The following is a 27,411-nucleotide window of genomic DNA, read 5'->3' as shown; positions in this document are numbered from 1 at the left end:
CTCCATGTCATTATAGTGCCATCTCCCCATTAAAGCAGCCGGACAGCATTCCCCAGAAAGGCTTTGGCACTAAGAAATGACATTGATGTAGGTTGTTAATTTACATCTGTGATGCCTTTGAGATTCTTAGACAGCCGATACATGCTAAGCATTACTGCTACAAAAGCCGTACCCCACTACACGGTTACACTGGATTTGCGTGCCACGGGCGTGTGCTCCTTTACGTTAGAAACCATGCAGACACGTCTCAAAAAACCGCACATAATGTAGAATAACTGTTCCTTGTGCAGAGTTGTTTTCTTTCGGTGTCCCATTTTAACTAGGGCGCTGTGTTGGGGGAGAGTGCTTTATATTCTTCCGTTTGGGCTTCCCGCAGCACCGGTGGGAAGTGTGGCTTCCTTCTTTTGCTGGCCAGGTGAGGCCCTTCATAATGTTCTGAGATGCTTTCTCTTAGCAGGGTGAGGAGACGCACTTTGGCTTCTCGAGGGGGAAGGAGACTCTTTTGGCTTGGTGGGCGCAGAACCACAGTGGGACTTCTGTGCTCAGCATTGCTCTAGCGAGTGTTTCAGTAGCATTTTGAGAATTGGTAGGAAGAAGGCCTGAAGTTGGGGTGCGTCTCATGGGCTCTGACAACAGCTCCTGCCTCCCTGCAGATCATTATCGGCTTGTGGATGTGCCCAGCTCCAGCAGCCCAAGCTATCCTGCTTCTAGGCTGCGGAGTCTGCGTGTAACGGAGACAACGTGATTGCCTCAAAGCTTTGCTTGGCGGTCTCACCTCAGACAGCAGGGTCCATTTGTGAGACTCACGCATCCGGTCCAGCCTACAGAAACCAGGCTCCAGTTACACCGCTGCGCGTAGGAAAGCTTGTTAATAAGAAAATGGATGTATGGGAGTTTCATATTAGTCATGTACTACTGGAAGAATATGATATGCTGTTTTTTCCCTTCACAGAGGAGACCCTGGTGGCACAGGGAGGGTGGTGTAAGAACCGCAGGAGAGAATGAACTTGAATACTGAGAATAATCTATCTTTTTTTTTTTCATAAATATTGCTAGTGCCTCCTACAGCCTCGGCCAAGGAACTCTTCAGGGAGAATATACCAACAAAAGACAGGAAGGGATCTGCTGGGTCAGCAAGTGCTGTCTGGCTACTGTGTCTTGGAGACTTTTTTTTTTTTTTTTTTTACAGTAATGATTTGTATAAGTTTATGTGACTGGAAATCCAATAAAATAAGACTAGCTCCTAAAGAAGACCATAAGAAGTCTAAACCCTTCACTTACAGGCCTGCTGCGAGCTGACACGTGGGTTCTGTCATTGGAGCATAACCCTCCAGAGCTGGTCAGCTCGTTCCTCAGAGGGATACGGGGATACTCCAGTCCCTGCTACGCCAAATCCCAGCGACCGCGTGAGAACAATGCTCTTTCTTCTCCCCAAACTTGGACATTATTTGTATTAGTGTTAATAATTTGTGTTGTGTTTGCTGAATAACTAAGGTGAGTAACCTTGCTGGCCTTGCGAGTTGCATACCAAAGCCACCACGTGACCATCGTGAAGACCCTGTAACTGTCAGAGAGGCCAGGGAAGGGGCATTCCCGGAACGGCCGCACGCGGAGGCTGACACCGCTCTCCAGAGGCTCCAAGTGCAGAAAGGGCCTGGAGGAGCAGCCAGGTTGTACCAGGGCTGGAGGAAATCAGCTTTAGAGCCCTGCTGCTTCACCACGTCCTACAGCTGGTTTTGGACCACCCATCAAGTCCCACACTTGCACGTGTGACCCACCGCTGTAACCCCGCGGCTGCTCATATGATGTCATCCAAGGGAGAGGTTCAATGCTTGTGAAATGCCAACGCCTAAAGCATGACAAGCTCCTCGGCCACCTAACGCAGGTGTGCAGGGAGCATTGCAAACAGAGGAAGAGAAAGTTCCTGGTCTTGAGCAGTGGGAGGCATTCCTCGCCGTTCACCCGAACGGGGCTGCTCTCCAAGTTAACCTCATGGAAGTGCTTTCCTCCTCAGGCCTTGGGCACAAGCTGCAGCTTGCAGCTAGGAGCGGGGCGAGATACATGTTCTCCGTCCTGATTGCGTGGTCAGAGCCTCCTCTGAAAGGCACGCTAACGTGATCTGCAAAGCTCCTGGAGGCCTGCAGCTTCCCCACTGCCTTGTCTCTGCTACCCAAGGCAGCACCTTCAGCTCCAGGGCTCCTGGCGAGATAAATCTCTGCACCTTGCGTGGTGGGAGCATCAGCAGCAATGCACGATTCCCCTCCAGAACGGCTCAGCACACAGGAGCTGTTTTCCATTATGGAAAATGTCAGTGATATTAAAAAGAATATATATATATATGTAAAATATACATATATATATATATAAAACTTGAAAGCCTGTCACTGATTAAAATGGAAGGCAGAGGCCGGGAGGGAGGGGGTGGCATTGAAAGGATTGAGAGACATGACTGATTTTGTAATGTCATCTGATGCCTCCCTCTCTGCCAGAGCCAGGCTTTAGGAGCTGCTCGGAGCAGGGGAAGGATCTGCTCCAAATATAGATCCTGCAAAGATTTTAACGAACCCAAATTACAGCGGTGGTTTGGGGTAGCAGAGAGGGAGCTGCATTACTGGTGTGTGTGTGTGTGTGTGTGTGCGCGCCAGCATCATCCAGAGGCGCTTGAATAGCCGGGGACGGTTGACTTCGACCTAAAAATAATGGGGGAAGGGGGGGCTGCCAGCAAGGGGCAGTGACTGAGCATTTATAGCATCGCCCGCCTCCCGCCTGCGGCGGGGAAGGGGCTCGGCGCTGCTGCCCGCGGCTGCCGTGCCGCGCCGTGCCGCGCCGTGCCGCGCCGCGCCGGCGGCGCTCGGGCTCCCGCGGCCGCGAAGGGGTTAAGGCAGGCGGGCTGCGTCCCGCCGGCGTCGAGACCTGCCCAGCCAGACCAGCAACTTCGCGGCGGCGGCGAGCGGCGGGCGGCTGCGTGGGGCTGCGCGGAGCGGCGCGGAGCGGAGCGGGGCTGCGGCCGCCGCCAGCGCGCTCCCCCCGGCAGCGGCAGCGGCAGCGGCAGCGGGGACGCCCCTGCCCCGCTGCGCTCCCTCGGCGGCCGCAGGTAAGCGGGGCTGCGGCTCCCCCCCGCGCTGGGGACGAGCGGGGGGGGGGGAAGAAGGGGGAGAGGAGGAGGAGGAGGAGGAGGAGGAGGAGGAGGAGGAGGAGGAGGAGGGGGAGGAAGGTTCTGGACGCCGCAGCATCTCGGGCCGCCGGCGGGCTCGGGGGTCCCGCTCCCGCGGGGAAGCGGCGGAAGGGCCGCGGAGCCGCTGCGGGGCCGGGCCGGGCCGCGCCGCGGGCAGCCTGTGCGCGGCCCCGGCGCCCCCGGGCCCCGGGTCCCGGGCTGGCCCCGCATTCCCCGGCCCCGGCTGGCTCCCGGCTGGCTTCTCCCTGGCCTCTCCCTCCATTTCGTGCGCTGCTCCTCCCAGCCCTGCACCTGATTAAAGGTTAAGCAAGTCTCCTATTAATATATAAATTTATTTATTTATTTACTTATTTCCCTCCCTGCCATATTCCCCCTGCCCTTCCTTATCCTTCTGTTCTTTCTCTTTCATTTTTCCTTCTTTCCTCTTCCGAGTGCCCCTCTCGGTGCCACCCCGTCCTCTCCCACTCCTGCCGTGGTCCCCTCCGTCCCCGTCGTGGTGAGCCCGGGCCGATGGGGACCTGTGCTCGGACCCGCGTGTCCTTCTCCCACCTGACAGCCTCTTGCTCAAGGTCACTGCAGTAATTCCATATGAGCTGCTTGGTGCTGCCGCCTTATCTAACCGCACAGCTTCTGTTTCACTCCCTTTCCGTTCTAGGGGATGCTGCGCTCGATCCAACCCCGCCGCCTCGGGCACTGCCGGCAGCGTCGCAGCCGGGGCCGCGCTCCCTCCCTGCCCTCGGCCCCTTCGCCCTTTCCTCCCGTCTCTTCCCGCGCAGACTTCCCGGGAAGTCTCGTGGTGGCTCCCGTCTCCGGCAGGGACGAGCAGCGCCGGAGCGCGGCGCGCTGGGCCCGGCGTTCCTGCCGCCCGGAGAGCCGCCGCGAGGCGGGAGGGAGCGTCGCGAGCGCCCTGCGGAGCCCGGAGCCCGCGGTGGCGGCGGCGAACCTCGCCGCCCTCGGGCCTCGCCGCCGCCGGAGGCGTTCGCTCTGCCCTCCCGGCGGGCCGCGGCGCGGCCGGGAGCGGAGCCGGGGAAGCGCCTCGGGTGGAGCTTGCGCAGCCCTGCGCTCGGAGGGCGAGACCTCGCCGACGGGGCCGAGGCGCCCCGGCCGGGCGGCGAGAGGTGCGCTGAGCTCGGCGGGGCTCTGCGGTGGTGGCGGCGGCGGGCTCTAATCGCTCCCCGCACGCGCCGCTGCGCGGGCGAGATAGTCGTCTGCCCGCGCGCGCGGACGGGCGAGCTCGCCGCTGATGCAACGGCGGCTCGGGCACGGCGCCGGCGGCCCCCGGGACGCCGGACCCGGCGCTTTGCGGCCCCTGCGCCGAAGCGAGGGCGCGTTTCGGCAGCGGAGGCTGCGCGCGGTCGGCGCCGGCGGCGCGCGGCGAGCGGGCCTCTCTCCCCACCCCGCTCGCTGGCCTGCGCTTCGGAGCTGGTCTCCGTGCGCCCAGCCTGCCGAGGAAGCCAAATTACCGAGCTCGCCTAAAAAAAAAAAAAAAAAACCAAAAACCCCTCTAAACCCCTCTCTGAGTAGCTGCGAGCTCTGGTAAGTCGTAGCCGGCTCTGAGTCACACTGGGGTTTTATTTTTGAACCTCTCCAGCGCTGACGAGCCCCGGGGCCGTGGCAGGGCCGCGCGTGGCCGTAGCTGGCCCTGCTGCGGGTGCAGCGCGGAGCGGAGGGCCCCCGGCCCGCTCCGCGCCGAGCGGGGAGCGAGAAGGGGCTCTGCCGGGGCTGCGGCGCCGACAGCGCCTGCAGCTGCAGGAAGGAGCTGCCGCTCCCAGGTAGATACTTTTAGAAGCAGAAATGCAAGGAAGACTCTCGTCCAAATCTTGTTGCAGAATCCAAGGCTGAATCTCTCGACAGCTCTGCAGTTTTAAACATCATTTTTCTACAGGATTTTATTTTTTTTCCCCTTAAGCCTCCTCCCTGTGGAGCACGCGCGGCCCGCGAGCCTTTGGACGAGCGCTGGCGGCACGGTGGGGACGAGCAGAGGGCGTCGGGGACTGGTCTCCTGCCGCTGGGCATGGTGCTGAGGTCTCTCTCTCCCACTTCCTCCGCTGCAGGCGCTGGTGAGGCCGTGGCCGTGAGCGATCCTTCCTCCCCCGCCGTTCCTCCCTGCGGCCGGCGGGCTCGCGGCACCGCGCAGCCATGACGACCTCCGCCTTGCGCCGGCAGGTGAAGAACATCGTGCACAACTACTCGGAGGCGGAGATCAAGGTGCGGGAGGCCACCTCCAACGACCCATGGGGGCCCCCCAGCTCCCTGATGTCAGAGATCGCGGACCTCACCTTCAACACGGTGGCCTTCGCCGAGGTCATGGGCATGATCTGGCGGCGGCTGAACGACAGCGGCAAGAACTGGCGCCACGTCTACAAAGCCCTCACGCTGCTGGACTACCTCATCAAAACCGGATCGGAGAAGGTGACCCACCAGTGCCGGGAGAACCTCTACACCATCCAGACCCTCAAGGACTTCCAGTACGTGGACCGTGACGGCAAGGACCAAGGCATCAACATCCGGGAGAAGGTGAAGCAGGTCATGGCGCTGCTCAAGGACGAGGAGAGGCTGAAGCAGGAGCGGGCGCACGCGCTGCAGACCAAGGAGCGCATGGCCCTCGAGGGCATGGGCAGCGGCAGCCACCAGCTCGCCTACGGCCGGCGCGCCTCGCCGTACGGCGAGGACTACGGGCGGGCGCGGGGCTCGCCGTCCTCCTTTAACTGTGAGTACCACGGGCGTGGGCGATGCGGGGGCGCCGGGGAGTGAAGCCACCATCCTACTCCACCCCGGCATGGATTTGGCTGGGCGAGTGGCAAACCCCACGTGTGGCTGCCGCTGGCGGGTGGAGCCTGGCACGAGGCTGCCAGCGGGGCCCTGGTGCTCCAAGAGCCAAACGACGGGACGGCGGCCACCGGCCGCCCAACATCCAGGAGCTCGTTCATACTAAGCTTGGGATATTTCCCTTGGGAAACCGTGCTCCGGAGCTGCTGGCAGGGGGGTGGCGTTCCCGGGGAGCGGGGATGTGGAAGCATCGCTGGAAAGGCAGGTGGGGCTGATGTGCTCCTCAAAACAACCCAGTCCAGATGCTGCTCTTTCAGCCTTCAACTCTTTTTCTCTCCCAGCCTCATCCTCGTCTCCGCGGTTCGCCTCCGACCTGGAGCAGGCGAGACCCCAGACCACGGGCGAGGAGGAGCTGCAGCTGCAGCTCGCCCTGGCCATGAGCCGCGAGGAGGCCGAGAAGGTAGCGTGGGCTCTCGCGGGGCCAGGGTGGCGGGGCGGCCGGGGATCTGCCCCGCTCGGCGCGCCCGCGGCGCCTTGGCCTGTCTCTTGGCCGTGCCGGGCGGCCGCGGTGAGTCAGCCTGTTTGGAGGAGGATTTATCGGGCTGCCCGAGCCCCGTGCATGCACCTGCGACCTTGCCAGGCTGCTCGCGCTGTGCCCTGCATCCAGAATCACGAGCAGGCAGGTGGAAGGAGGCACAGGCTGTTTGTGCTCCCCATCCTCCTCCCAGCAGAGACGACAGCAGGGCTGGGATCAATCCGGGCTTGCAGAAAGCTTCAGGATCCCAGGGTGAAGCCAGAAAATGCCCCCGATGCACGTGGCTCCCCCCCAGCCCTGGCTGCCCACTTCCACCGAGGCTTTCCGGTGCAAGCTCCCCCGTTTCTGTTGGCGCCCCGTGCACGTTTCGGGTTTTGCTGTTCCCTCGGCGGGCGGGCGCGAGGGCCGGCGTGTGCCCGGGGCCATGTGCTGGCGCGGGGCTCGGGGAGGCCGGGCGCTGCCGGGCGCGCTCCGACTGCAGCTGGTCGGGTAAACCCAGGCTGCGAGGAGCGCCGGAAAAGACTGTGGAAAGCAGCTCGCCTCGGCCAGGAGGAGCTGAGCGGAGATGAGGCTGGACAAGACCGAACCGAGTTTTGTTTCCGATACGGTCGTTGGGGCAGCAAACGAGGTGCAGGCCTCGGCAGGGATTGCCTCCCCTGGGCCTCTCCCCGCTGTCCTGTCTGTTGACCACGTCTCCTTTCCCAGTGCGGGCGGCTTATTTACACAAGGCCGCGATAGCCGCCGGCTGGCACGGCCAGTCTGGAGCGCACGGCTACGCGTGCCAGGCAGGACAAAGTCAGAGAGGGACGTGGTCACCAGAAGGGCTGCGTGGCCGGGCGTCCCGCTGCGGTGCCGGCGGCGTCCTTGGGGCTGGCGCCAAGGCCCGGCAGCCCCGCGTGCCGGGCGGTGCTGGCTAGGGAGGGGTGCTTCGGAGAGGATGCTTCCATTGCCCACCTTTCCCTTCCCGATGGCTCTTTTGGAGACTGAAGAGAATATATGTATTCCTATATTTGTTCTGGAAATTGAGTATTTATAGCTTGCACACACTGCTGTGATGAGCGCTGCAGAAACATGCTCTTGACAGCTTTGCCTGTTCCAGTCCATCTGGGCTGTGTTCACACACGTGTGCACGCTCGCACGTGCCCGTACACGTGTGCACACCCAAGCACACCCTGCCGGCGTCCTTGCTGCCTCCTAGCAGCCCCAGCTGGCCCCACGTGGCACGGCGATGCAGGTCCAACCTCTCCCTGGAGATGCTGCCTCAGCACCTCTGAGCGTTTCTATCCTGGAAGAGGGGGGAGCGGAAAAATTCGTATGGTGGGATTTGAGGCTTGTTTGAGTGTCACATCCTCCTTTCTAGCACAAGGTGGAGGAGCAGGCTGAAGGGAAGAAGGCGGCACGTAGTTGATCTGCTTTCTTCTGCCGACTGCCCAAGGTCTTCCTATGTCAATGGAGAATGGCGGTGCCCCCCAAAGCCTCCCGAGGGAGATGCTGGCTCCTAATATAGGGTCATCTCACCCTAGATGAACAGGCAAACGAAAGAGTAGGTGGGTAAGGAGCTGCATTGCTGAATGTAGGGGAGCTGGATCGCAAAATAGTTCAAGAGAGTAGGGGCGATGGGCGATGACGCAGGTGGAGGTGCCCGGCCGGGAGTCAGGGCAGCGGAAGCCTAGTAGGAGCTGGCTGGATAACCGGAGACGTGCTGCGTGAGCAGGCGAGAGGCTACAGGAAAGCCGGCTGTGAGGATGGGGATCTTTGATGGCAGCCCACAAGCTGAGGTCAAGCTGAAATTTCACCCGATTTCCTCTGTTGGCAGAAGCCACTTCCTCCAATTTCCAGTACAGATGAAGAAAGGCAATTGCAGCTAGCGCTCGCGCTGAGCAAAGAGGAGCACGAGAAGGTACCTGTGCCCTGCAGCCCCGGGCGCTCCTCTGTCCTTGCACTCGGGCTTCTCTCTGGGACTCTGGAGTACAAAACGCTGCGTAGCTCTGCCTGGCTCGGCGGCCGGCCCCACCGCTGCCGCCGGGAGCGCTCGGGCACCCGCTTTGCTTTCGCTGCTCCGGGGCTGACTGCTGAGCGCTCTTGCGATGGGCTCATCCTGAGAAGAGCCAGCTGCTCGGACGCTGGGACTTTTGGGGATGCGGTGGCAGCTCCGGTTCTGGGTCTGTCTCTAGGAGAAGGTGTGTGCCCCGGGGCTGCTGGTACTCACCAGCACCATCCCTTGTCCCTGCAGGAGGTGAGGGCTTGGCAGGGGGAGAACTCCCTGCTGCAGAGAACCTTGGAGGAGACCACACAGGGTGGGGAGGAGGAGGAGGAAGAAGAGAAGATGAAGAAAAGCCAGGTAAAGACACTGTGGGCCCAGCTGGCCCCAGGGGGGCAAGACATCCATCCTGTGGTCACTGTGCCACATCCAAGCTTGGGCTCCAGAGTGGTGCCACAACTCTGGGCTGGGCTTACAGGTCTTCCTGGCCTTCTCTCACGTCTTTATTCCCTTTCTCTTTTCAGTCCTCTATTATGGAGCTGGCAGATATATTTGGGCCAGCGCCAGTCCCTCCCAGCCACACGTCTGCCGACCCGTGGGATATGCCAGGTGGGGGCAACTCTCGGGCTGCCAGAGCACGGGATGGTGGCAGGCGTCTCTGTCCCTTCCCCGTTCCTGGCGGCTCAGCGGTGAGGACCTCCCGCTTCGCCTCCCTCTGCTGCCCCATCCTTTCCTCCACGGTGAATGCGGGGCTGCTGCTGCTGGAAGCAGCCCCGTGCTGCGGGACGCTGCTCCGCCGGTCGCGTCCCCGCCGCTCGGCGTCCCTCCGCGGCCCGCGATGCTCCCCTCTTCCATGGCTTCCCTTCTTCTTTCAGATCTGAAACCCAAAGCGGAGCCAGCAGCCTCCGCCTGGCCCGGCGCGGCCGACCCCTGGGTCCCGCTCCCGGCCGCGGCCGGGGACCCGCTCTCCCAGGCGACGCCGTCGTCCCACCAAACCTCCGCCGGGCCCTGGGATTTCCCCCCTGGTGCCTCCTCCTCCTCCTCTTCCTCTGACCCTTGGGGAAAGACGCCCTTGCCTGCTGGCTTCCCTCCTGCGGACCCTTGGGTGAAGGCATCCCCACCCGCTCAGGCTTCTTCTGGGGCTACGTCGGCTGCCGACCCCTGGGCCGCCGTCACCGAGCAGCCGCCCAACCTGGGTAAGAGAGGCTGGGCGGGTGCTTCGGGTCTGCTTGGGGCCGCTCGTGCCGCTGACCACCGCTCCCGTTCTGCTGGCGGCCCTGGGCATCGCTGGCGCTCCCGCGGCAGCGCATCCCTGCCCCCCGCCTCGCGTCGCCCCCGTGGCCTGCTTCCCGGCCCCCCGCTCTCCTAGGGCCTTTCCGCTGGCTCCTTGGCACGCTGAAGGCTTCAGGGGCCCTTAGGCTTCGTCTCTGCACGGAGGAGTCAGGCTGCTTTAATTAACCTGGCATAGTTAACTGAGCGCTCCTGCGGGAGCGGAGCAGCCGCCGCCGCCGCCGGGGAGCGGCCCCGTTCGCTTTTCCGCGCCCGAAGCGGCGCCTGGAGAGCCCCGTCGGGCTGGCAGGCAGCTGCCGGCCGCCGGCGCCGCGGTGCAGACGAGGGGCCGCGTGTAGGAGAGAGCCGCGTTGCCGGGCTCGGCGCTGCTCTCGGCTCTTCCTTGGTTATTTCCTGCGAGGCTGCGCGGATCCCGTCTGCGCAGCCCAAAACGCGTGGGCCAGCTGCCCCGGATTCGCTCACGGGGACGAGAGCGGAGCCCGGCCTCGGCGCGCGAGCGCCGGCTCTGAAGGCCTCCGTGGCCCCGGCACGCATCCTCCTTTCCGCCTCTTCTTCCGCCGCGCCGCTGCCCGCCCGTCTCCCGCTTCCTCCCCTCCTCGAGGCTCTGCTCTTCCCCGCAGCTTCGGGGGGCGACGCTTTCGACCTGTTTGCAAAGCCGCCGGAGGCAGCCGAGCAGCCGGAGCCCGAGCGTTCGCAGCCGCCCTCCTCGGCCAAGTCCGGCAGCCCCGCTGGTAAGAGGCGGAGGAGCCGGGGGCCGGGGCAGGGGCCGGGGTGCCCGGGGGGGGACGGGACGTTGGGCCGCTCAGCTCTGCCCGTGCGCGCGCGGCTGCCTGCGAGAAGCTCGACCCCGCGCGCACCGCGGCATCCGGGCGCCCGAGGGGGCGGCACTGGGGCCCGCGGAGGCCGGGGGGGGGGCTACGAGGGGCCGGTGTCTGCGTCCCCGCCGCTCCCCGCCCCGGGGACTGGCGCGCGGCCGGCCGTGCAGCTCCCCTCTCCTCCGCCCCAGAGCTGGACCCCTTCGGCGACCTGTTCCCCAGCGCCAAGCACGACGGGGCGAAGAGCTTCGACCTCGCCAACCTGGCGGACTCCCTGGCCGAATCCTGCAGGGAGAGGAAGGACTGTAAAACCCCCGAGGCGTTCCTCGGCCCCGCCGCCTCCTCCCTGGTGAACCTGGACTCCCTGGTTGCCCCTCCGCAGGCGTCCAAGACGCGCAACCCTTTCCTCTCGGGTAGGTCCCGGGGCGCCGCGCTGCCCGTTTCTCGAAGCGCGGGGGCTCAGGCACGGGCGTTGGACGGGAGGGGGACACGGCACGGCACGACGGAGGCCGGGGGGCCGCCCTGACGGCCTCCCGCCCTCCCCGCGGCAGGTCTCAGCACGCCGTCGCCCACCAACCCGTTCAGCGTCGCCGAGCAGCCCAAGCCCACGCTCAACCAGATGCGGACCGGCTCGCCCGTGCCCGGCCTGCCCGCCGGCGTCGCCGCCAACTCCATGACGTACAGCGCCTCGCTGCCGCTGCCGCTGAGCAGCGTGCCCTCGGCCGCGGGCCTCCCCGCCTCCGCCAGTGCCTTCCCGCAGGCCGGGGCCGGGCCCTTTCCCGAACTCCCCAGCAACCTGCCGCAGCCTTTACTGCCGCTGAGCGGCCCGGCCGCGCCGCCGCCCTCGCACGCCGGGCTCAACCCTTTCCTCTGAGGTCCCCGGAGCGGACCGCCGGCACGGCGCGGTCTCTCTCTCTCTCGCCCCCTCCCCGGCTGTTACAGACACCCCGGCGTTTCCTCCTGCCAAGACCTCCCGGGCAACCGGCTCGCTCGCTGCGGCGGAGGACGCCGCCTTCTGCAAAGCCCTACCCCAGCACGCGCCCGGGCCGCCGGCAGAGCCAGCATGCGCATCCTCGCTTGACGCGCTAGAGAAGAGCCCGCTCCCGCGCGGCGGGCGAAGCGCAGCGCGATCCGGGGCCGGCCCGCGGAGCAGCCCCCCGGCAGGGCGCCCGGGCCCCCCGCCGCGGCGCGGCCGGCCGGCCTGGTGCGCCGCGGCCCGACCGGTGCCTCGGCCGGGGCCGGCTGCAGCGCGCGGACGCTCCTGGGGGCCGGGGAGCTTTTCCTTTTCCCCGTCCTTTTCCTTGGGAAACGCTCCCGCCCCGCAGCCCCTCCACGTTTCCACTTTCTCCCGCCTTCCCGCCGCTCCCGCTTGGTTTGCGGGGCGGGGGGGGCCGGGCCCCGCGCTCCGTCCCCGTCTGCACCCCGGCACGGTGCCGGCCCTCGTCCCCCCGCGCTCGCCGGCCTCGGCGCCCGCCCCGGGCCGCGGGGGAAGCAGCTGCGTTTGCCGGAGGTTTCCGCTTTTCCCCGGGCCCTGGGAGCCGGGGGCGGCACCGGGACGGGACGGGAGGGGACGGGCGGCCCGTCGCGGCGCCGTCCGTGCTTCAGCGCGCTCCTCCGCCCGCGCCGCGGCGGCGCCGGCTCCGCGGCCGCAGAGACCTCGCGGCTGTAACGGGTCGCGGGAAGCCGCGGCCGGACTGTAACACAATAAAGTCTCCCGGCGGGCCCCGGCGTGCCGCTTCCTTACGGCCCGCGGCGCGGCTGCCCGAGCCCTGGGCGCTCCGGGAGCGCTGCGGGGCGCCGCCGGGCCGGGGAGGGGGGGGCAGGGCCGGGCCGGGGGGGCGGGGAGGCCGCGGCGGGGCGGGCGGGCCGAGGAGGCCCCGGGGGGGCGGGGAGGCCGCGGCGGGGCGGGCGGGCCGAGGAGGCCCCGGGGGGGCGGGGAGGCCGCGGCGGGGCCGGGGGGGCGGCGGCGCTGCCCGGGGCCGCGCGGCGCTGAGCGGCGGCGGCGGCGGGGAGGTGCCGGGGGCGGGGCGGGGCGGGGGCGCGGGGAGGCCGCGGCGGGGCGGAGGCCTCGGCCCGGCCCCGGTGCGGCCCGGAGCCGCGTTGCGTTGAGCGGCGGCCCCGCCCCGCGCGGCCCCGCCCCGCGCGGCCCCGCCCCGCGCGGCCCCGCCCCGCGCGGCCCCGCCCCGCGCGGCCCCGCCCCGCGCGGCCCCGCCCCGCGCGGCCCCGCCCCGCGCGGCCCCGCCCCGCGCGGCCCCGGCGGGCGCCATGTTCGCGGCGCCGCTGCGCCGGGCCCACAGGTAGCGCAGGGGCCGGGCCGGGCCGGGCCGGGCGGGGCCGCGTGGGGCGGGGCGGGGCGGGTTGGGCCGGGGGGCGCCGCCGGGCCGCGCGGGGGGCGGAACCAGCCGGGTCGCGCTGCGTCGCCGCGGGGCGCAGCGGGCGTGCGGCCCCCGGCCCGCGGCGCGGAGCGGAGCGGAGCGGCCGGCAGCGGCAGCGCCTCCGCCCTGCACCTCCGCCCTCTCTGCAGCCCCCTGCGCCCCTGCTTGCACCTGCACCCCGCCCTGCACCCCCCGCACCCCCCCGCACCCCCCTGCATTCTCTTAACTCCCCCCGAGCTCCTGCGTGCACCCCACCCTGCCACCCCTCTGCACCTCTTGCAGCCCCCCTGTGCCTGTTCTGCACCCCCCTTGCACCCCTCTGCACCCCCCGTGTCCCCCTGCACCCCCCTGCATTCTCTAACCCCCCTGAGCCCCTGCCTGCACCTGCAACCTCCCCTGCACCTCATCTGTCCCCTGTGATCTCCCTGCACCCCTTCCTGCACCCCTTCCTGCACCTGCAACCTCCCCTGCACCCCATCTGCACCCTGCAACTTTCCCTGCACCTCTTCTGCACCTGCAGCTCCCCTGCACCCCTTCCTGTACCCTGCAACCCCTCTGCACCCCGGCCCTCCCCTGCCCTGTACCCCTTCATCCTCTGCACCCCAGAACCCTCCCCGCACCCTTTCTTGCATTCCTGCATTTCTTCCTGGCCCTACTGTGCCTGCCTTGCACCCCGTCACTGCCTCTTGACCCCTTCCTTCATCCTTTCTGCACTGTCCATCCTTCCTCATCCTCCCTGCACCCCTCCTGTGCCCTGGTGTCACCCCCTGCGCCTCCCCCTGCCTCCCCGGCCACTGAGCGCGGTGCCACCCTGGTGCCGCCCCGGCTGTCCTGCCTTCGCTCTGGCTCTGCGCTTACTGAGGCGCCTAAAGCAAAGGCGGTTGCTGCCCCGGGGCCTGGGTTTGTGGGAGGAGAGGGCAGAGCTGCCGCCCCGCACGGGTGCCGCAGGGTGCTCGGCCGCGTGCCCGTGCCGCCCGCGCCGGGCTGGGGGGGATTTTCCTCTCTGAGGACACACGAAGTGAGCGCTGTGGTGCTGCTGCCTTAGCCACGGTTGTCGAGTGACTCTGCCCCTGCAAGCTCTCGGAAAGGGTGCTGGTGCCGGTGCTGGTGCTGGGCTGCCGGAGAGGGGGCCCTGGCAGATGGCAGTGTCGGGGCCGTGCCTGCTCGAGCTTGCAGACCGCCTGCACCCGCGCGCCGCTGGAGGGGAGCAGCCTCCGCTGAATCACCCGCTACCGGGGTGGATTTGTAGGGGCTGCCGTGCCTGCGGAGAGGCTCTGGGTCCCAGCACGGGACGGCGCTCGGTCGTGGCCGTGGTTGGACCATCCAGGACGTGCCCGAAGGGAGCCGCCGTGCCCGGCTCTGGCGCGGCCCTGGCTGCGCGAGCCGTTCGCTCGCACTGCTGCGGTGCAGCACGGGTCTCGCGCGCCGTCGCTGCGCCCCTGCAGAGCCCCGCGGGCAGGGCATCAAGCTAACTCCGTGCTGTGCAGCCTGAGAGCTCTGGGCAGCACCCCTTCGCGGGGGTGCTCTTGCAGCATCCCGGGAGGGTCTTCTGCCAGGTGGCGGGTGCAGTCTTGGCTTTGCGGCGCGAGGGGTGGAGAATCCCCCCGCCATCGGCAATCCGAGGGGACCCCGGCAGGGTTGTGCTGGGGTCTGGACGTTGCTGCTCTCTCCAGGGGCCAGGCTGGCAGAGAAGTAAGGCAATGAATACGTTTCATGGCACAGGTGCGTGTTTCTGAAGGGGAGCGTGACCATGGCTACGGGGGGGAAGAACAGCGAGCCCGGTGTCCCTCGTTACACCAACCGCCTGATTAGTGAGAAGTCCCCCTATCTCCTCCAACACGCTCACAACCCCGTGGATTGGTAAGACTGAGTCTCGCCTTTCTCCCTTCTTTCCTTCCTGCAGCAGCACGAGCTGAGATGCGTGGGAGTGCGGAAGTGGCGGCTGCAGAAAGGGTGGCAGTTCGAGTGGCCTGGCTGCTCTGGGGGACTGAGATGCCACCTGCCCGCCTGGGTCGGCTGTGCTTGCACAGCCAGTGGTTTGGCTGTTGTGTTGTGCTTGTGGGCTCAGACTTCACGCCGCACGGGGAGGCGCTGCAGTCCAGGCTCGCGAGGGGGGCTTACTTCGTCTCCAGGGCATGGAGAGCGTGCCCTGGCTGCTCTCCATCAGACGGCTTTAGAGGAGGCCCCACGTCCCAGCTGCAATGATAACTGAAGCTTTTTTCTTGTCTTTCCTCCACAGGTACCCTTGGGGCCAGGAAGCCTTTGATAAAGCAAAGAAAGAAAACAAGCTGATATTTCTGTCGGGTAACTAGGAACAAGACGTGTTTAACTTTCCCACGTGTCGTTCTGTAAATGACCAGATAAGCTGGGCTGCTTTACCTGAGCTGCTACACGAATAGCCCTGTAGCTAAGGATGCTGCTTATTAATTCTCCGTCAGCAAGAGACAGACACGTGTTTTAATGGGCTCTTGCTGCAGATGGGCTGCAACCAGGGGCCTTCTTGGGTACCAGACTCCTTGGGTCGTATCCTTGGAGCAAGAGCTGTAGAGATCAGGAGGCCTTGCAAGTCTCTGTGCTTGATGCAGACCTTTTTCCTTGCTGTCTCTTCTCCAATGGGGAAGCAGCTGTTCCTGTTAGCAGGGTGCTTCATGCTGTAAGTGATCTCCCCATAGAGAGTGTGTCCTGCTTCTCAGCACAGGGCCTTTCCTGACTTGGCTGAACTTGTTTACAGTTGGCTATTCCACCTGCCACTGGTGCCATGTGATGGAGGAGGAATCCTTCAAGAACAGGGAGATTGGTGAGATTATGAACAAGAACTTTGTGTGCATAAAAGTGGATCGTGAGGAGCGGCCAGATGTGGACAAAGTGTACATGACTTTTGTGCAGGTAAGAGGCACAGGCTGGGCTCAGGTGGGCTCTCAACATGAGATTCATGGCCACGTTCCTCAGGCAAGAAGTGATGTGGTTCTTGGGAACTCAATATGTTGGGGGGTCGGAAAGAGGCCGTGATCACAAGGATGGAGAAAAGCACTCGTCCGTCCTCGTGTGAGGTGCATGCGTGTGCCAGAGGGGTACAGATCAGAGGATACCTTTTGTACGCTCTTGGTGCACCCATAATTTCTCTTTCAGGCAACCAGCGGTGGAGGTGGTTGGCCGATGAGCGTCTGGCTGACTCCGGACCTCAAGCCCTTTGCAGGGGGGACATACTTCCCTCCTGACGACAGGGTTTACCGCATTGGCTTTCGGACTGTGCTGCTCCGAATCGCAGAGCAGGTACAGAACAGGAATAGCAAAGTGGGCTAGCAGGCAGTGTTCAAACAGAGGGGTAGCGGAGAAATTGGACTGGGTTTGAAGGGTGGGTGAGTGCGTCAAGAGAAAAAAAACATTGGAAGCAGTAGCATGAAGAAAACGTCAGAGTTTTGGCTCAGCTAGAGGTGTATTCGAACTAATCTGGGGAGGGAGACTGAGAAATGAAGGCAAAATTTGGGCTGATGCAGTGCAGGAAGCAGAAAGAAAGAGACAAAAAATGGCTGATTTTCTCACTCTTCTTCCTAGTGGAAGCAGAACAAAGATGCTCTGTTGGAGAACAGTCAGAAGATCATGGAAGCACTCCTAACCCAAACTGAGATCCGTGGCCAGGCCCAGGAGTCACCCCCGCCATCCAAAGAGGTAACGGACACGTGTTTCCAGCAGCTCTCCAGGTCCTATGATGAAGAATATGGCGGCTTTTCAGAGTTCCCGAAGTTCCCCACCCCAGGTCGGTCTGGCCTCTGTTGCTGAGCCCTGCTGTGATGCCGACAGTGCTGCGTGGTCCAGAACCCACCCTGCAGCCTCCTGCTTTGTCGTTGTATTTCAGTGAATTTGAATTTCCTCTTCACGTACTGGGCCCTGCACCGAACGACTCCAGAAGGGGCCCGAGCACTGCAGATGGCCCTCCACACCCTCAAAATGATGGCCTACGGGGGCATTCATGACCACATTGGTCAGGTAAGAGGAAGGTCTTGGAAGTAAACTCCAGGCATGTCCAGGAGGTGTGGGGTGGAGACACATCTGTTTGGTCTTTGCAGGGGTTTCACCGCTACTCCACTGACCAGCACTGGCATGTCCCTCACTTTGAGAAGATGCTATATGACCAGGGACAGCTGGCAGCTGCATATACCAGAGCATTTCAGGTATGGCCACTACATTCATCTTCAGGGAGGTGTGCTCAGCGCAATGTGTCCAGGCTGTGACAGGCTGGCTCAGTTTGGGAAGCAGCTTGGAAACCTATTTCCAAAGACATTGCCCGCCCCAGGGGGTCTAGGAGGTCCCATTCTCCCCTTTGTTGACCTATCCTCATCTGGATAGGAGTGCTGCACAAGCCTGTGAAAATTTAGCTGCAGGATTTTGAGTATGAGGAAAGGACCCTGTTTCCTGTCTGGTCCTTGCAAGAGTCCAGCAAACATGTCCTGCTCCCCCTGACCTTGGTGTAAAACCGTGATTGCTATCCAGTGCCTGTAGACCTCTGTCAGAGGTCTAACTCCAAGTCCATCCCACATTTAAAATGCTTGGGTGTTCAAATATGCTTTTCCCCTTTGTCAGATGTTTAAATCAGAATCTCATATACTTTGTTGTGTCTCTTCCCTCAATTCCTTTGTCATATTACTGGAGTAACATCCACCCTGTGTCCCCCACAGATCTCTGGTGATGAATTCTTTGCTGATGTGGCTGGAGATATTCTGCTCTATGTCTCTCGGGATCTGAGTGACCAGGTAAGCTTTTTCCCTGAGGTAGGGCAAAGCAAGTCACTTAGACCTGTCTGGGGTAAATTGGATGCGGTTCAGGGCTGTGGACACTTTTGCCTCCCTCCAGTCCCTTCTGATCTGAGTCTGTCTCATGTCTGTGGCCCTCCTGTCTCTGCACTGCAGCCAGGTTTAGCCACAAACTAGACTGCATGCCCAGCAGTAATGAGGAGTAGTCTGAGAGATGCTATACTGGTGTTGGGTGCTATCTCTGATAACGGTGCTCCTTTTTCCCAGGCTGGAGGTTTCTACAGCGCAGAGGATGCAGACTCCTATCCAACCGCTGCATCTAGAGAGAAGCGAGAAGGGGCGTTCTGCGTGTGGACAGCCGAGGAGATTCGGGCCCTCCTCCCTGACCCTGTCGAGGGGGCCACAGAAGGGACGACTCTGGGAGATGTCTTCATGCACCACTATGGGGTGAAGGAGGACGGCAATGTGAGCCCCGCGAAGGTGAGGGAGTGCCAGGTGCTGGGAGCAGTGAAGGGGGGAACTGCAGCACTGGGCAAGCGGGGAGGTGACAGCAGCCCCAAGACAAGTGGGGTCTTGCAGGAAGCTGGTCTGCCCCCAAGCCCTTGTCAGCTAGGCAGTGTTTGTAGAGCGGGGTTCTCCTTTCAGGACCCCCATAAGGAGCTGAAAGGCAAGAACGTCCTTATTGTCCAGTCCTCCCTGGAGCTGACTGCAGCCAAGTTTGGGCTGGAGCTGGGGCAGCTCAGCGCCGTGCTGCGAGAGAGCCGGCAGAGGCTGTCCGCAGCTCGGGCGCAGCGGCCGCGGCCTCACCTGGACACCAAGATGCTGACATCGTGGAACGGTGAGAGGCGGCTCTTGGCTCCAGCTCTGCCACGCACAGGCTGTGGGGGTGCGCAGGGGCATACGTGCCACAGCCAAGGCCCCTCTGCAGCCGTGACTGGGGCTGGGGAAGCTTTGTGGGCTTGTAATGAGTTCCCCGAGTCCAGCTGAGCCAGGATGGGCCCCAGGGAGGCATCTGACTGGATGGCTCCTGGCCCCGGAGCACCTGGAGGAAGCAGCCCCAGACACCTCCAAGCCATGGTGTTGGCAGGATCAAGATTTGCTGAGGGTCAGGATGTTGCCGTGGCCTTTTTTTCCCTGCTGCCAGTAGAGAGCAGCAAAACCCTTCTCTTGGTCAGTCCAGCTCCGCAAGGCTTGGCGTTAGGGAAAGCGGGACTGAGCTGGAGGTTCAAAACCCATGTAGGGCCTAGATCCCATGTCCACCCCTGCATCAGCATAGTGACCCAGAGGTCTGTCTCTGTCCAAGTGACCTGAAGCAGTTAGTAACTGCTGGGTCCCAGGCACTGTCTCTAGCTGTAGATGCCTCATGTTCCTGTTTCTGGGGACTATACGAGCTGGAGTTATACAATGCAGCTAAGTCCTACAAACAAGGAGACTCTCTTCAACCCACTCCAACCACAAGCTTTTGCCCACAAACAAAGGCTGAGCTCTTGCTGGCATCCCAGACCTCTTCCTTTCTCATCAGTGATAAAAAGTGATTTTCTTAGTGGTTTAAACTGATTGTAAGAGATGACAGCTGAGTCCTGACCTGCTTTTGGCCTGCCTTGGATGTCAAGGAGCATGAGCTTCATCCTAAGCATCCTTTAAAGGAAAGATGTGACTCTCTAGCCGCTCCCTTGCACCCTAGCCTCTCCTTGAGCCCGTCCCTGTGTCTGTGACCTATGTAGGACTGATGATCTCAGGCTTTGCCCAGGCTGGGGCAACCCTGGCCAAAGAGGAGTATGTGAGCCGGGCTGTGCAAGCTGCCAACTTTCTGCGGAGACACCTTTTCGACCCCACCAGTGGGAAGTTGCTGCGGAGCTGCTACCGGGGCAAAGACAACACGGTGGAGCAGAGGTAAGCCGAGGTACAGAGCATCTCCAGGCCACCTGGCCATGCTGTAGCTGTTGCGCTGACCCCCCCATGGTCCCTGTCCTTCCATCCTGCAGGCCAGACTGAGTGTGAAGGGAGGGAGGCAGTTTGCTGTGCTGTACTGTGCTGAACTGCCTCCTGTGCATGTGTTTGGGGATGGATTAGTATTCTCAACAGAGCAAGGAGGAATTAAGGTCAAATCCTCTCCTTTTCCCTTTTCATCTTCTTTCTGAGGTGATAGGAGCCTTCCCTGTCTTCCCATGTCACTTATGTCCCTGTACAGTATCCCGGGACTGAGTGGCACAATGACTTGCAACAGCTGCTGCTTATCTTAGACTGAGTTGAGGGAAGGACCAAGTGAGGTGGTGTCTCCTCATCTGACCCTAGACAGCAGAAACCAGTGTCTATACCCTACCAGTCTCAGGGGGTTGGAGGCCACTTCCGCCTTGCTGGCGTGGAGACCCTGATGGTCCTTCTGTTTGCCACTATAGTGCCGTGCCGATCCAAGGGTTCCTGGAGGATTACGTCTTTGTCATCCAGGCTCTCTTTGACCTGTATGAGGCCTCGCTGGACCAGGGCTGGCTGGAGTGGGCCTTGCAGCTCCAGCACACACAAGACAAGCTCTTCTGGGATCCCAAAGGCTTTGCGTATTTCTACAGCGAGGCTGGCGACCCCTCTCTGCTCCTCCGCCTCAAGGACGGTGAGCTTGGTTACCCATCCGCGCTCTCCGTGGCCAGGCATGGGCTCGTGTCTCTGGGCTGGTTGTGGCGTGACAGTTTAGGGAAGGCAGGGCTGATGTCTGTGGAGGGCCAAACTGTGGGATGGCTGGGCTGACTGAGGGGTGGTTTTCTTCTCACAGACCAAGATGGAGCAGAGCCCAGTGCCAACTCTGTCACTGTCATGAACCTGCTCCGAGCAGCCTGTTATTCTGGCCACATGGAGTGGGTGGAAAAAGCTGGGCAGATCTTGGCTGCCTTCTCAGAGAGGTTGCTGAAGATCCCAGTAGCCCTGCCAGAGATGGTCCGCGCTAGTGCTGCCTTCCATCACACCCTCAAACAGGTAGGGGCTGGGCTGCCCTCCAGGCTGTGGGTCAGCCGGGGCTTGTGCACTTGCCTCTCCTTGTGGGTCGAGCTTAGCCACGCTGGGCAGGCAGCACCGGGCAGACGTGTCCACCTACACATCTGCCCTGTATCCACGTACTCCGCCACCCAAGCTCCCCCATCTCAAAGCGTTTGGGAGGGTGGTGAGGTGGCATGCATCTCTCATCAAAGCCTGTGCTATGGGGTCTTAGTTTTGATGCTTCCAGGAGGCCAGACTGGGGGCCTTGCTCTTGGCACATGTGTCAGCTCCAGCTCCCTCAGGCAGTTTCCGATCAGGTTCATAATCTGGGCCCAGACACCCTGCAGTTTCTTCAGCTGCTTACGAGCGAGTTTTTAATATCCTTTGTGTTCCCCCATGTCCCTGAGCAGTGCTAAGCCTCAGCTCTGTTTAGCCGCAGAGGTGGCTCTATGTCTATCCTGGTTTCTGATCCTCAGGCTCATGGTTTCTAGGTGAAATGCCAGAGGCTGCTGGGCCAGCAGAGCCCAGAGGGACTGGACCTGCCACGGGGCAGGAGCCCAGGGCTGTGTGTGCATCCCTGTGAGCAGGGGTTGTCAGAGATCTCTGTCTCTGCTCTCTCCTTCCTGACCTTCCTGCTCTCTCCGGACAGGTTGTTATCTGTGGGGACCTGCAAGGAGAAGACACAAAAGATCTGCTTCGCTGCGTGCACTCTGTCTTCTGCCCAAACAAGGTAGAGGTGACAGTCCTTCCAGCCCTTGCCCTGTCCCTTCTGCACAGCCTTTCCCCTGCTGGCTGCAGTCGTGTGCAGGGCTGCCAGCTGGGTTGCTTGTGTTTTCATCCTGTCTCCCAGTGCTGCTGAAGCATGCATCTTCCTCCTCCTCCACACCCTGTCCTGCTTCCTTTCTCGGGAATATCCCATCCTTCCCTTGTTTGTCAGCAAGCTCGGCGTGGGCCGTGGCTCAGCTCCCTGCACGCCTCTCCCTGGTGCAGAGAGATGGCAGTTCAGCCTCCTTCTGGCAGCCCAGCCCTGGGATAGGAGTCGATACAGCAGCGTCTGCTGTCAGTGGTGCGTGTTTATGCTGCTCTCAGCTTGGCCCAGTGCTCCCAGCACGGTTCTCCTAAGGGAAAACTGTTCGTTGCAGTGTAGATGTGTCATGCCCTGCACTGATCCACCTGGTGTCTCGGTCACCTTCAGCTTGGAGATGTTCATATGTCCCTGGGAAGAAGCAAGCCGATACCTTACTCCATCTGCATCGTGGGCTTGAGTATCCCCTCGCTGGGAGGGGCTGGCCTCTCCAAAAAGGCTTTGCTCCGAGCCCGTATGTGATAAGCAATGCTGTGGTTGCACATGGTTGGTTACTGTCTCGCTGTGCTTGTCCAAGTCTCCGCTCAGGGACGTGTCACCAGGGCATCCCCGGCCAGGGCTGGGACAAGTGCTGGGCACCCCGGGGCGGAAGGGAGAGCCCCCAGCCGTGCGGGCGGCGTGGAGGGGCCGCGTCGCTGCGGGGAAGGGGCTGTTTGCTGCCTGCGGAGTTGGCGGGGGGCAGCAGCGCTGCAGCCGTCACGTTCAGCCGGCAGCGTCCCTGCCTGGGGGCTGGCAGCTCGCCTGTGTGCAAGCCTGCTGAGTGTGGGGAAGTGGGGCTGGGCCGGTGGGCAAAGGGGCAGAGCGTTTGAACCTCTGCCCTGCTCCTCTGTGCCCGTCGGCATCCAGGTGCCGGGGGTTGGCACGTCGAGCTGCAGCGCATGGGTAATTGGCGCTGGGGCAAAGCACTGGTTTCCCTCTGTAACCCAAGCTGGGGCAAACTGGAGAGAGGCCAGTTGCCAGCAGTAAATGATTCCCTAGTCTGTCTTCGTGTCAGACCACACCACAGAGGTTTTCTTCCCTGGTCCTCTGTGCCAGCGGCCTAGCAGTGTTTAAGGAAGGCGGTGGAGGGCAGTCACGGCTTCTGTCCCCCACCGGGACGGCGGCCAGGCCCCGCTCCCCGCACCGGGAGTGCAGCCGCGGGAACGGAGCTCCTGGTCCTTCCTCCCTCGCGCGGTCCGGCTCCCCGTGCGTCGCGGCTCAGCCGGCCCGTGGCCCGTGCCGGTCCGTGTGCAGCGTACAAAGCCCTTCTCTGCTCCAGCTTTATTCCTCCCTCTCCTTTTGAAGGATTACAGCGCGTGACCCAGTTTGCAGGAATCGAAAGCACCGTGTTGGCAGCGGGGAGCCAAGTGCTGCTGTTAATAACTGACTCCCTTTCCCAGCAGCGGGTTCAGTCCTCGTTCCCCTGAGCCGGAACGGGCTCTGGGAGGGGACGTAGCTGACAACTTCAGGGGTTTTGAGCAGAGCAGATAGCACAGCGGTTTCTTCCCCTCCTCCAGGGTGGTTCAGTTCCCTTCTGCGAAGCTGGCAGCAAGCCCAGCTGTCAAGCAGCTTCGTCTCCCGCGGGAACGGTCCATCCCCCCGGGCCTTCGCCTTCCCCAGAGCAGCGAGGCAGAGGAGGGCTGGGTGCTCCCCTCACAGCTTGTGTGTGCATCCTCTCTTGGGGCAGGTAAAATGCTGGAAGCGGCCTGAGGAAGGCGACGCTTGGCCGGGGACAGCGGGCGGGCCGCGAGCGCGGAGGGCTGCGGCTGGTGGTGGAGGGGGCGCGTCGGGGCTCCGTCCCCTGCCACGCGCCTGCTCTCTGCGTCGCTCGTTGGGGGTTTCTGTTTCCCGCTGCGACCCGACGGTGGTTTCGGGGGGGGGGACTCGCCTTTGCTTTGCAAGGACGGAGAAACGGCCTCTGTCGCCTGTGCGGTGCCGGGCGCTCCTGCTCCTCGCGTCTGGAAGGGTCGTCTCGGAAATGCTTGTTCCGGTCCTGCGATGGGAAGCAGCAGTCAGGGGCCGAGCTGAAGTCGTCTTATCCTCCAGCGTGAGTCCATACATCATGGTTTGGACTTGCTGGGCCAGGCCAGATGACAGATCAGAAGTTGTGATTTTTGGCAGCCTGGCTGCTGCCTGAGTTTGTCTCCTGGAAGAAGGACTTTTCCCACACGTTTGTGAATGTGGCAGAAAGATCTTTGCCAGGAAAAACTCTCTCCACTGAAGGAGTGCAGAGCCAGAGGTAGATATCTCTTCTTCTTGGTGCACCAAATGCTGAAGGAGCTGTAGGAACCAAATTCATCCTCAAGTTTGGCAGCCCCAGGCCCCTCCAGTCCACCTTCACAGTGCTTGTTCCTGCAACAAGAGGGGTGCCTGGACGGCTGAGCTTGTCTCCAGCAGATGGGATGTCAGTAGGCTGCGCCGATCGCGCTGACAGCTGCTTCTCTCTGCTGTCACACAGGCCTGGGGTGAGAGATCTGCTCTCCTCAGTGTCATTTGGGCGTAACGGAGGCTGACAAGGAGACAGAGCTGTGCAGAGCTGCACAGCCGTGCTTCCCTGACCTGTCACGCTGGGACCTACCTGGTAACGTGTTCCCCCGTCTGGAGGGACGGCGCGGAGAGCAGAATAACGGGATCCAGGGCCCAGGGCTGCCGGAGTCACGGACTGGAGCAGAGCCGTGGTGCTTGTGGAGGAAGGGAGCGGAAAGCAGGGTTAAGCACCGGATAAATTCAGCAAGAGAGGCATGGGCATGTGGGCACCGCAGCCCTGGGAGCTTCTGTGTCCCCCGTGTCGGTGAGAGATGCCCACTTGGCGGCTCGCAGGCTTGCTCGGGCCTGGGAGAGGCAGCAGTGGTAAAAGCTGCCTGCAGCCCGGGACAGGGGTCTAAGGGAGACCCCCGTCTGCCGCTGCTCCGGGGTGGCCGGCAGCGCGCCGCGGGCCGGGCTCGCCTGCCTGCGCCCGCCCCGTGCTGGGCATCGCCCGCACGCCGGGTCGCCCGGTGCTGGGCAGCGGAGGATTTCTCTGGGCGTAGGAGGTTCGTGCGAGCGAAGACCTTGGCCTGAAGGCGCAGCTGCGCTCCTGGCCTGGCTTTTGCCTCCTAAGGGGGTTTGAGGGCTGCGACCCCTCCTTTGGCCAGAAAAGCAGGGTGGGTTCCCGCAGGCTGGGTGCAGGCACAGGCCAAGCTGGTGCTGTCAGGGCTGGCGTCGCTGATGGTTTTGTGTCTACTTTGGCGTTGCATTTGGCAGCAATTTGGATAATTTAATCTGTAGCGATAGGTCCTGTCTCCTCACCCCCCAAAGGTAGTGCAGAGGAGAGAGTAAAATCCCACTGCTCAGAGTTGGTGTGGGGATGTGGATCATGACTTGGGGCCTGACGTCTCCCACCAAGCATCCCTCGTTCCGTGTTGCAGTGCACGGAAAGGGAGACATGGTTGCTCCTTCTCCGACACGTCTTCTGCCCTCTGCAGCTGCTCTTCATCTCTCCTCCTCCTCCTCCTCCCCAGGAAACAGCCCAAGGCTGAGCCGCCCTGAGTCACCCGCTCTGGGGACACGGCAGCTTTGGGAAGTGGCTTCACCGAGGAGTTGGGGAGACGTCACTTCTGTGTCTCTCGACGCCCCCGCTCCCCCCGGTGCTGGCGGGGCGCTGGGGGCTAGGCTCAGCTGCAGGAACACAATTAATTAGGTCGTCCTAGTAATTAATTCCTTACAAACCTCACACTGAAATTCGTGCTGTAATAAGAAGCCGATGATAAAATGGCGCTGGAGCTGGCAAGTTTAAATCGGCGTCTAGAGGAGCCCCTTGCCGGGGGCAGCGGCCGCTCGGCGAGGGGTCAGGAGCCGTGCTGAGCCCTTCCGGGGCGGTGCTGGGCGCTAACGCCCCGGGGTCCCGGGCTGGGATGGGGTCCCGGGCTGGGATGGAGTCCTGGGGCTGGGGACTCCGGCGCCGTGCTCCCGTCCCACTGATCGTCCGCCCCGGCCCGGCCCGCTCTGTGCCTCAGTTTCCCCTTCCTCAGCGACCCGGCGGTGTACAGGCGCCCGGGGGGCGGCGGGGAGCTGCCCGGTTCACCGGTCCCGTGGGGCTGGCGTGGGGCCGGGGCCGGCCGCGGGAGCCGTGGGGCCGACTGCTCCTGGGTTGAATCCCTGCCCTGCTAATGGACTTTAGGGTAATTACGAAGGATCCCATTATCTCCGGCGCTGCGAGCGCGAGCTTGCCGGCTCGCTTTATCCTGGCCCTGCGAGAGGACCTTAGGGAGCCGGCGAGAAAAATGAATAATGAATTTCAGATTGGACATGAATTGGTAATTAATCACTCCTGGAATTAATTCCAGACAAAGCCAACGAGGGAGGAGGGCAAGCGGAGGAGAGGGAGGCAGGGCGGGACGCGGGCTGAGCCGGGGCTGGGCGGGCGTGCGGCGAGCGGGTCGGCGCTCAGCGGGCCCCGCTGCGTCGCTCACCGGCGCCTTCTCCCCGGCAGGTGCTGATGCTGGCCGACGGGGACGGCGGCGCCCTCCTCTCCCGCCGCCTGCCCTTCCTTTCGTCGCTGGAGAGGAGAGACGGGAAAGCCACGGCCTACGTCTGCAGCGGCTTCGCCTGCTCCCTGCCCGCCACCTCGCCCCGGGAGCTGCGCCGGCTGCTCGCGCCGGGAGCCGCCGGCGCCCCGTGAGCCCGAGCGGAGCCGCCGCCGCCGCCGGGCATCCGCTGCCTCCCGGCCGCTTCCCGGCGAAGCCGCGGGTCCCGCCGCCGTTGGGCCCCCCCGGCCCGGCCCGCGGCGCCTTGGGCTCTGCGCCGGGGTCGGCCTGGGCTCGCGGGTGTCCCGCCTGCGCACGTGCTCGCTCCTCGCCTCGTTTTGCAGAGCAAAAAGAAAGAAAATTAAATATAAATCCTGGCCTTAATGCCGAAGTCAGATGCGAAAACTATTAGGGTTCCTATAGCAACCTGGGGTAACATTTTCAAAAGCACTTGAAGGACTTAAGAGTCGAGCGCTTTTGAGAGCGTTACCCGGTAAAACAGCCGCGGTATTTTTCCATTACAGGGTGGATTGTAACATGCACGAGTTAATACATGGTGTGTGCAAAAAACCTGCCGTGGCCGCAGCTGGTGAAAACTTGCAGCAAGCCCGAACGTGAGCGCTTCCAAACAGCGCTGTGCGGGCGGCGCCGAGCGTGGGGCGGCCGGGCCCGGCCCGGGAAGGGCCCGCGAGAGCCTCCTTGCAGCGAGCCGCGGGGCGAGGGCGCGCGCGGCTCCCCGCTCGGCGCGACGCCGCGTCCCCGGGGCGCCCTTGGGCTCCGCTTTGGGCGGGTGCCCCCCGGGCAGCGCGGCGCCCGCTGATTTAAGAGCTCTAATAAGAGCGTTTGGGGGCTCTCGGTCGTCCCGCAGGCGCCGGGATGCTCGGGAGGCGGCCGAGCCCCGCGGGCCGGAGGAGGAGGAGGAAGAGGGGGACGAGCGTCCCGGCGGCGCTGCTTTCCCGGCCGGCCGCGACGTGCCGCGCGGAGGTGGCGGCGAGGCCTTCCCCTAGCAATCTTCTCGGCCGGTCGGCGCGGAAGGGGGACGCGGGCCGTAAGGACGCGCGATCCCTCCGGCGAGCTGGCGCCGGGGAGCCGGGGCTCCGGGCCGCGGCCGCCAGCTGCTCCCGTTAAGAGCTTTCCAGCGGCTCGTGCCAGGATTTGGGGGTGACTGGCCAGGAAAGACGGCTTTGAAGTCGAGGAGGAATTTTGCACCTCATCTCGCAAATGCTTTCTGCGCTTGTGGAAGAGGAGGCTTACTCTTTTTTATTTATTTATTACTTTTTTTTTTCTCTCCTTTCCCCCCCTTTGTTTTAAAAGCTGCAGCGTTCGTGGAAACCCAGCCGAAAAGTGCTGGCTTTGGCAGCTGGCTGCGCTCCTGGCCCTTCCTCTCGCCGCGGCCCCACGGGG

The 27,411-nt window shown here is 63.2% G+C and overlaps 2 protein-coding genes across 14 annotated transcripts; both read left to right on the top strand.

Annotated features, from left to right (window-relative positions):
- The first annotated feature begins 3,004 nt into the window (after positions 1 to 3,004).
- Positions 3,005 to 11,758, top strand: EPN3 (epsin 3). 3 transcript variants are annotated; one of them, XM_062591720.1, is made up of 10 exons: positions 3,005 to 3,094; positions 5,230 to 5,885; positions 6,286 to 6,404; positions 8,296 to 8,379; positions 8,713 to 8,820; positions 8,985 to 9,069; positions 9,336 to 9,656; positions 10,371 to 10,481; positions 10,757 to 10,978; positions 11,117 to 11,758. In XM_062591720.1, the coding sequence occupies exons 2-10, from the start codon at positions 5,315 to 5,317 to the stop codon at positions 11,437 to 11,439; spliced, it is 1,944 nt and encodes a 647-aa protein (XP_062447704.1). In that variant the 5' UTR covers positions 3,005 to 3,094; positions 5,230 to 5,314; the 3' UTR covers positions 11,440 to 11,758. The 3 variants fall into 3 exon arrangements, with proteins under 3 accessions (XP_062447704.1, XP_062447706.1, XP_062447705.1); XM_062591721.1 differs by lacking the exon at positions 3,005 to 3,094 and adding an exon at positions 3,352 to 3,476; XM_062591722.1 differs by lacking the exon at positions 8,296 to 8,379.
- Positions 11,759 to 12,802: 1,044 nt separating this feature from the next.
- Positions 12,803 to 26,728, top strand: SPATA20 (spermatogenesis associated 20). Of its 11 annotated transcripts, none has more exons than XM_062591438.1 (18): positions 12,803 to 12,862; positions 14,663 to 14,800; positions 15,180 to 15,244; positions 15,672 to 15,826; positions 16,070 to 16,213; positions 16,496 to 16,697; positions 16,797 to 16,927; positions 17,008 to 17,112; positions 17,617 to 17,691; positions 17,959 to 18,171; positions 18,337 to 18,529; positions 19,416 to 19,584; positions 20,091 to 20,299; positions 21,308 to 21,388; positions 21,596 to 21,724; positions 21,854 to 21,977; positions 23,020 to 23,189; positions 25,974 to 26,728. In XM_062591438.1, the coding sequence occupies exons 1-18, from the start codon at positions 12,831 to 12,833 to the stop codon at positions 26,417 to 26,419; spliced, it is 2,781 nt and encodes a 926-aa protein (XP_062447422.1). In that variant the 5' UTR covers positions 12,803 to 12,830; the 3' UTR covers positions 26,420 to 26,728. The 11 variants fall into 11 exon arrangements, with proteins under 11 accessions (XP_062447422.1, XP_062447421.1, XP_062447426.1 ...); XM_062591437.1 differs by having other exon boundaries at positions 21,806 to 21,977; XM_062591442.1 differs by lacking the exon at positions 25,974 to 26,728 and adding an exon at positions 23,961 to 25,958 and having other exon boundaries at positions 21,806 to 21,977.
- Positions 26,729 to 27,411: the final 683 nt, after the last annotated feature.

The sequence above is a fragment of the Rhea pennata genome, chromosome 19 (assembly GCF_028389875.1).
Source record: "Rhea pennata isolate bPtePen1 chromosome 19, bPtePen1.pri, whole genome shotgun sequence".
NCBI lineage: Eukaryota > Metazoa > Chordata > Aves > Rheiformes > Rheidae > Rhea > Rhea pennata.
This window is presented reverse-complemented; position numbering and strand designations above follow the sequence as displayed.